This window comes from Hyalella azteca, unplaced genomic scaffold (assembly GCF_000764305.2).
Source record: "Hyalella azteca isolate HAZT.00-mixed unplaced genomic scaffold, Hazt_2.0.2 contig5880, whole genome shotgun sequence".
Classification (NCBI taxonomy): Eukaryota; Metazoa; Arthropoda; class Malacostraca; order Amphipoda; family Hyalellidae; genus Hyalella; species Hyalella azteca.
Genome location: NW_025936059.1, coordinates 356,090 through 364,738, shown reverse-complemented (window position 1 = coordinate 364,738; position 8,649 = coordinate 356,090). Strand labels below are relative to the sequence as shown.

The 8,649-nt window shown below is 43.8% G+C and overlaps 1 protein-coding gene across 1 annotated transcript; it reads left to right on the top strand.

Annotated features, from left to right (window-relative positions):
• The first annotated feature begins 308 nt into the window (after positions 1 to 308).
• Positions 309 to 5,917, top strand: LOC108665911. The gene is made up of 6 exons (XM_047880670.1): positions 309 to 312; positions 3,163 to 3,299; positions 3,351 to 3,436; positions 3,817 to 4,218; positions 4,512 to 4,692; positions 4,951 to 5,917. Exons 1-6 carry the CDS (start codon positions 309 to 311, stop codon positions 5,749 to 5,751), a joined length of 1,611 nt encoding a protein of 536 aa, XP_047736626.1. The 3' UTR covers positions 5,752 to 5,917.
• The last annotated feature ends 2,732 nt before the right edge of the window (positions 5,918 to 8,649 follow it).

Genomic DNA, 8,649 nt, shown 5'->3' with positions numbered 1-8,649 from the left:
TACATGATAAAATCGTAAATTCATTATTTACATACGTGTAACTTGTAGCATGAACTACTAATTATTCTATGATATCTGAATGTTGAGCTCCATTGTAAAATTTTTCAACTCATGTTCAGAGGATTACCAGGCTTCATGGTTCTCTATCTCGGACGTAGCCACACAGCGCGCCTGTGGTATATAAAGGCGGGGTAATCCGGTGCGCACGTTAGTCCGCTTTGAGCCGTCGCAGATCGAGGTAGCAAGTACGCTCTGTTTCACCGAGAAAATCTTGAGTGGATTTTCAAGCTCGTTTTAGTTCTGGAAAAATGGGTAAGTTTTAAATGCATTTTATTCATGTTCTAACTTGTTGAATTGACGCTATACTTTGATTTTGCTTGTTGGCTAAACTGAATTTGGAACATATGATCGCTTGAGTGACTCAGTTGAGTCATGACCTCTCAGTCTCAGGTGCAGAATCGCGTAGTATACATGTTGGATTGTTGGCTGCCTGTACGTAGTCAAGTTTTACCTGAACTAACGGCATGTTTAGATAAGATTCTTATCGTCTGATGCACCTCAAATGAAATGGGTTGCAGTTACAGTTTTATATTTTATCTCCTTTGCTGCAAAATTTTTAGTTTCGAGGCGGTACATTTCCTAAAGCAAGTTTAGTTTCTTTGAAGACTGCAGTCAAGAGTCAAGACTACACATGAACCTCGTTACCTTGAACTAGATAAGGCGTGGATAAATCTAACCTGTGTGTGCATTCCCTGGAATAGAACTAGGTGTGTAGTAATAAGTGTTAACAGTTTGAATGTTAGTTCATTAAAGTTTGTAGATACAAGAATCCTCGAGATACGTAGCTAATTGCGTAGTCTTGCGGGCGGAGTATGGAATATATCTACTTGGCGAGCCGCGACTGAATTTTTCGAGCCGTGGTTTTATGGATTTGCCAGCCGTGATTCCATTTCTACAAGCCGTGATTCTATTTCACCGAGCCGTGAATTCCATATCTCGGCCATGAAAAGCCATTTACGAGGTGCGAATGCGAATTTATTTACAAAGTTTATGCACGTGTTACCCCAAATCTCTAATTTTACCCTTAAACAGTCAAATACAATAAAATTTGTCTCTACTGTAAGTTCAGCACGTGTTAATATACAGTCTGACCGCTTTGACATGACAGCAACTATGCGCGATCTTCAACAAACGTTTTGTTTATTTGTTTACATTACGATGTTTATGTTTTTTCTGCAAGATATTCTTGGCGGAAACGGTAAAGCAATGCGGATTGCGGAAGTTGAAAATTTTATGAAATGACATGTTTGCGAAGTGCAAACCGCGATTTTTTAATCAAACAAAAATTTATGACATTCGAGCCACGAGATTTCATACCTACTGAAATTATATGATATTAGAGCCGCGATATTTCAGACAAAAATAGGACTTTTCCAGACTACACTCTTGCCTACATGCTTGCCTGTGTGTCTCGTGACTAAGCAGGGTAGCGGGTAGCCGAGTGTGCGGACTGAAGTTTATAATGAACTTGTCTGAATATATTATATGAATGCAAGGAATGACTACATTTGATATGCACGGCTGGAATACTGTTAGATGTAGAAGACCCTGCAACTTTCAAACATTATTCTGGTTCATTAGCGTTAGATTTCATTTAGTCTTAGGCATTTGTTTTAACTTTCTATAGGGGCACTCTTGCACTAATCGCCGATTGAATTTGTATAAATCTAGTGAAAGATGTCCTGCTCGAGTGCAGAACTTAATCGAAAGCCTGTCGTTAATCTTTGGGTGGAGGCCACATTCGCGCTGAGAGATATAATTTTAACGGCTGAACTATTTGCATACCTAGACTAGCACTGCTAGTTGAAATTCTGAAGCTCGTTGAATGAAGGACTTAGCCCTGAATGAAGCACATGACGTGCATAGTTGTTGCGCAATCTCTCGTCCTCCTTTCAGAAGGAACGACTGATTAGGTGGTGGCGTGAACACTGACGTCATAGTTTGGGCAACTTCGTCGACCAATGGCAATAGTGAGCGTCATGCCAGCAGTTTCCCGCGTGTTATGCACGTGTGACAGGAATAATCAATAAGCAGTACTTTATTATGATTATAAGCGCCATAGAAAGTAACTTCGGTTAAATAGCATTAAATTTTCAACCATTTTAAATTTGTAGCGTAAAATAAGCCAAAAACTTCAGTGACTGAGGTTAACCGAAATTAACGTGGGATTTCCAGGAGCTATTTTTGTCCGGATGTTCTTCCGCGTTCTGCGGTGAGATATCGCCACGTGTTTCCTGCTGACCTCGGCTATTTTGTCATATTCTATTAAACGCTATGTGTAGGCACATTAATTAGCATTAATTGCTGCGTAATTATCTTCATCGCACCTCGCGAGCTTGTTAGTACAGTTTTTCTATAGCTTCAGCCGTGTAATCTGTCCGTACTCCGTAGTGAAAGTCCGCTCTAAAACAGTTTGAGAATATTGAAATGCGCAGCGACTGTCCACTTGAAGTGAAGATTTCGCTTGATCAGTAATTTCTATTAATTTTGTTGGATCAGTAACAGGAATGTTGTAAACTGCACTAGAACCTTGCGCACTAGAAACATTTTATTCCGACGCCTGCGGTATTTGAACTGAGCTCGCGTTAGAGATAACCTCCTTCATTGTGAAACTTATAATTTACGAACTTTCAGAACTAATTCTTTGAAAGGTATCTGGGTCATCGTCTGAAGGTCTGCACGATCTGATGCCAACACGATCGACCCTCGTAAGTCGTGCGGCATGAGCAAATGTGTAGTTTCTACGTTCTTCAATCAAATTCGCTTTGCGAAATTGAGCCGGGCTATCGCCTTTGTAATCTCATTACTAAGGCCAGGTTCACACCATACTGCCGGGCACGTGTCAGGCATCTACGTCACGCTCCAGTCAATATTCCTTGATGCATTTCCATGAAAGCATTCACACCATGGGCATAGCAATTAGCAAGTGCCTTGAATGGCTGGTGTGAATGCTTCTATAAAAGTGCCTTGAAGACTTTGATGAACTGGACAGTGACTGGCATGTGTCCGGCAGTATGAGGTGAACCTGGCTCGAGTCTGCAATGCTGTTATAACTGACGTTTCCTCACTTTGTCACAGTCATTAATCTTAATTTTTTTACAGAAAACTCTTTGGACGAAACAGATGGCTTAAGAGTCGGTGGGCTGAACAACATCCCACCGGCGTCACCCAGAACCATGGGCTGCTCTCAGCCTGTCACGCTCGGCGAGGAGGCCTCCGAAGAGGACAGAGAAGTCATCGTTGAATGGGGCACACGCGACTCCTGCTGGCCCAGTTGACTCGAGAAGCAGCCGGGCCACAAGAGCCCGATATTTTCCCAGTCGACCAACGCGCCGCCTCTCCAGCGCGCGCAGGGTCGTCGTGGCAGTGCTAGCAGGTGCGCAGTCAGCATTACTACTGAAAACTTGTTAATTCAACTTACTGTGTTTCAGAGGCAATTCATTTTTTTCTGAAAATCGGGGCGATGGGAATTTCGTGACTGTTTTTCTTTGGTATAATGATTAGGGAATGGCTGATCCGAGATCTTTCTCGCGCGAACTCTTGGTATCAGGTATACCAATGGAGGCTCTATATCGAACTGACCCCGGAGCAAAATAAATGTTTTAGCATGAAAAAGAAAAAGATCTGCTAGATAAGGCACGGTATTTAACTACGAATTTAATATATTGAACGCCTTGTTCAAATTTTATTAGCTCATTGTTTATATCCTCGACGGTTCGTGTATACTTTCTGCCTACATAACTTCTTTGCTTACAGTGTGGACAGCGCAGTCAGTGGCAGTACAAGCATATCTTTTGCTTCAAACTCTAACGCGTCTTCAGGTTTCATCACAAGAACAGAAGAATTTGGTTCATTAAAGTTGCCGATATCAGATTACTCTGAAGCCCACTCCTCGGGTTACTTCTCGTCACGGTGTGACGGCGTGAGTGTGACGGACAGCAGCGCCCGTGACGACGACTCGTCCAGTGACGACAGCGACTGGGACGAGGACGAGTGGCCAGCGCATCACCCACTCGTACTGCCCCTCTACGGCTGTGAGCGGCCAGAACTTGAGTTCTCGTGTGAGCGCGACTTGCGAACTTTCCTGGTGCCAGTGAGGCAGCAGCTGCAGGACTGTCTGCAAGCCTTGCCCTACGATACAGTGTCGACATTTCTACAGTAAGTTTACCAGCTCGCCGTGTATTTCTTGAATTAACGCGGTAGTGGGTAGCTGTACTTGGATGGTTCTAGGCTTAAATGAGGATTTCCTCCAATCTCAGCTCTGGCTTCTCACTTCCTGATCAATTTACATTTATTGCCTCCTGAGATTGTATTTGTTATTGCGAACACAACGCCCAGTTTGATTACTTGGATATTCGCCCTCGTGGGCGTATCTTGCAATGATACACTAGTGCCGAGTGCTGTAAACTGTCAATTCAATTATCCATACTCACTCTGTGATCCACTTGCAGGTTCTGCCAAGAGTTTAACAAGAACCGTTCAGACTACAGCTCTCTGTCAGAGTTCTTCCGTGACTATGACATACCAGTGCTGCCGGGCCGCTACACCTGCGTCGGGCTCAGCTCCGACCTCCTGTCCAAGCTTGCGCACCTCGAGTCGTCTTACCCCGGCCTCAAGGACTCCATGTACCAGGTCAGTCATGCACCTAAACTTTGGTTTTGAATTTCTCTTCGGTATTCAGATTTTATTCTATTTATCTACTTAAGTTTTATTATCTGCTTCGTGAAAAGGTTCTGCCTATCCGTTGCACCAGTCATCTTCAATTTTCCATCGGAAAATAAAACAAAGTTATCTCAAAAGTTGAACGAGACGAGTTCAATTTTTTGCATATTAATTTCTTTTTAATTATTCATTAATATTTATTTTAAATATATCTTCATATATTGTCAGGTGTCGTGCGAAGAGGACATCGAACGTCTCGACTGGTATTGCTCTAACTCGACGCCGCCGCTGTTCCCGAGCGAGAAGGAGCACGTGCTGGTGTGCGTGCGCCTGCGCGTGGCAGGACGCCCGGGAGTAGTGCTCATGGACCCAGGCTATCATGTGTCGGAGCCCATGGTTGTGATGGAGGATGGCTTGAGCCCTCACGCTGCTACCCACGTCGCCAAGTGTGGCACTACCACCAAGACAAACACCTACGAAATCTACGAGCATAACCCCTCGTACGTCGTGTGGCGGTCCAGCAAGGAGACGCCTCTGGGAACCTCGAAGTGCGTCAACGTCGTGCACGTCTCGCATCCTTTCCTGTCTGGGCTTGACGTGGCTGAGCGACGTAACCTTGTATACGGAATGAAAACATTGATTAACAGAGCACGGAATGGTGAAATTAGGTCAAGTTTTTACTTCACTTTGCAGCCGATCAGAACCGCTAAATTAACCTTGTTCTTCTCCGACGATGATGGCGAACAGTTCCGCGTGAAGGTGCCGTTTACGAAGTTCCTCGATGGGCCAAACTCTGTTGGTCATAACACTGGGTTGGAGCGCTGGAGCCCTGCACTAAAGTGTGCCTGGACGTGTGGGGAAGAGGATCTCTGGCGTGAAGCTCTGGCTCGTGTGGCCCGAGATTCGGGCAGAGGACGAGAGATTATTGACATCCTGCCCCAGATAGCCTCTTTGCTCGCTGATAACAATCTCCTGGATCAGCTGCTGGAGATTAATGCTGCCATAGAAAGCATGAGCAAGGATAACTGAAAACGGAACATTGGTTGCAAACTATGGAAAACGCTGTCGCAACTGATTCATTATCTTAGGTTACTACCTTATTATGCGCTTATGTTAAATGTACCGAATACATATTTCAAGCGATTTTATGCAAATTTGGCCGTGATGAAATTCCATTTTACACATTTTTAGCGCTTCGGTGCACATTTTATATTCTTATTAACAAAATTTTAAATTTTATTTATTGCGATAGTGTACTCATCTATACGACAGCTATCCCTGTTTAGGTTATCAGCAGTGATTTTTAACGTGCTGGAAATGTGCAATAACAACGTGGCGGATTCCACCATCCTTAGCTACTGTTTCCGCCATAGAGACGCCGAACGCATCGAGGAAAGTTTTATTGAGACGCGTGAACGTATTGGTTAGACATAGGGCATAAAGATTTTTTCCATTGTAAACCTAAAATAATCTTGGCGTGAAATTAATACATGGCGCGTCGGACGTGTAATTGTGTACCTGTATTTGTATCGAGGAAATCATTGTTGTTCTTCCAATTTACAATTTACAAGTAAGGAGATGGATCCCTTGGTTTCCTTTGCCCAAACTTCGTTGCCTGCCCGGAGGAGCTCAATCCTAAAGTGCTTGCTCGGCACAAACTGTGTTGATCGGAATTGAGCTGAAAAACTCTTCTCATAGTTCTTTCATTGCCTCGTCTTCGTGGATTTGTTGTAGTTAGACTAGTCGTGATTTAACAACGGTGTAAACGAATGTCCATATTAACGCTCCATTTTAAATAAATTTTCATACTTTTCATCTTGCTTCATTTATCAGTTCTTGATTGTATGAGTTGCAGCACCTGCTACGGTTGCTTCAAGCAGCCTTGTTAACGGCCGCAATATATCACGGCGGCTGAATTTTTAACGGGTTCCCTATGGTACATAGATGTTCTGGGATGAACTTTTGGCCCTGTTGTCCTGACGAGTCCATTTCAGGTCTAGACCCAGGGATGAAAGTATAATAGCATAGCGTAGTCATTTATAATAAATGGCGGTTTCAGCGTTCATAAGGCCGTAGGCCTGTCGCCGATTCTTGGCATCGCACAACATCCACAGCATTTTGCGGGCTCTAACTCGCAGCTCACTGCTTCAAATTTTCTTCGCTTAACCGCCCGGCCTCCTTGCCGATTCTGAGCAGAAGCTGGCGCACAGAGCTGGGATCGAACCCGCACCTCTCCGCTCCAATATTGGTACTCTGAACTTTAACCACTGGGCCACCCTGCCCAGAAGAGGCGGACTGAACAATAGGCCTGACTAGATAAAGCTTTAGAGAAATGCATGTTCCGACTGGAAATGCCTAGCAGAAGATCGAACCCTGTGGAAGTGTAGTAGTAATTTCTAACTATCGACAGTTTTGAAAAAATCCAGCAGAAGGACCTGTTTTTAGATCTCCTGTGGTCGAGTCACGAAAAGTACAAGAATTGGCGACAGGCCACATTAGGTTCTTGAACTCGTTTGTACTCGGAGCTTCAGCGATGTAAACGGGGAGGCTGTTCCACGTGTCGGTGATTCGAAGCGAGAAAAAATGTCGCGTGGATGAGTTGCAATGCAATTTTTTAGTTGTAGCCGTGGCCCCTGGTGTTGGTTTTTCTTTCAAATTCTAGTAATCCATCTGGGACTTTATAAACCGTGGGTATGCTTGTATACCAGTGGTTCCCAAACTTTTTCAGGCTGACGCCCTCTTCGGCTCCCCAGAGAATTTCCAGCGCCCCCCAACACAGACGCATAAAAATAAACGCCTCTTCATTGATATTTATTACGCTGCAATTTTAAAAGAGAAAGGTTAAACACTCATGTGTATTTCATGAATAGAACCCCATTTAGTAAACCAATATATTTTAAGCAGTTTTAAATGTTCCAGCAATAGAAACTCGGGACGTCTTGGACAAATTTACTGCCGGACTCGTGGCCGGTCTAACGGCTAATCTCCAAATTCAATTATCAAAGAATATCTCCTAAACTAATGAACGCAGCTCGCTAAAACTTGGAACACGTATTCATTCGGACCTATAACGGTGATGTTTAGCTAGTGAAAATTTTGAATTTCACCTTCATTCGTGAGTTATTTGGCGATTCGGGCCGAAATTCGCAGTGATTAAAGAATTTCTTCCAAACTACTGAACAGTTTTGGTCGAAATTTTGAATATAAATTTCTAACTACCAAACGATGAATTTTAGCTTGCAATTATCTGATTTTTAGCTTTCAATTTTGCCTTCGCTTGCGAGTTTTTTTTTTTTCATTTCACCGTCATTCGTGATTTCACACTTCTTTATTCAGCCCGTCTGGCCGGGTAATTTATTGCTTAAATTCGTTGTGATCTAGAAATTTCTTCTGAACTACTGAACAAATTTAAACGACACTTATTCTTATTATTATTATTATTATTATTCCACGAAGAGATTGTCGTGGCGTCTCGTTCGGATCGAACTTCGAGGGCACGTTACAAGTGGCTAAAAAAGACACGAGAGGATAATAACAGATGACGTCTATGCTAAAACAAAGGACATATGCCAAGACTGACGACGTCTATGCTAGAACAAACAACACCTATGCTAAACCAGTAATATACATGATAGATTAGATGACAGCTAGGTCTAAGATTCAAAGTCTCTATGGAAAAGTTCTGTTTTTAGGCGTCGACGAAACAACGGCAGCGAAGAAGCAGATGTCACCGATGCTGGCAGACCATTCCATGTTCTGGCCGCAGCGACCGGGAACGCTCTGTCGCCGACTGTGGACAGACGTGAGGACGGGACGACGAGGTCAGCCTTCGACGAGGAACGTAGTCGCCTTCTAGAAGGCAGATCCGACACGCGCCGCAGGCCTTCAGCGAGATAAGGTGGTGCTAAACCATGGAGGCAGCGGAAC

What these genes read in the sequence shown, in the direction of transcription:
- LOC108665911 (XM_047880670.1), top strand. An exon ending in CGTCGTGGCAGTGCTAGCAG is followed by an intron (nt 3,437 to 3,816) that starts GTGCGCAGTCAG and finishes CTTTGCTTACAG; the next exon opens with TGTGGACAGCGCAGTCAGTG. An exon ending in TCAAGGACTCCATGTACCAG is followed by an intron (nt 4,693 to 4,950) that starts GTCAGTCATGCA and finishes ATATATTGTCAG; the next exon opens with GTGTCGTGCGAAGAGGACAT.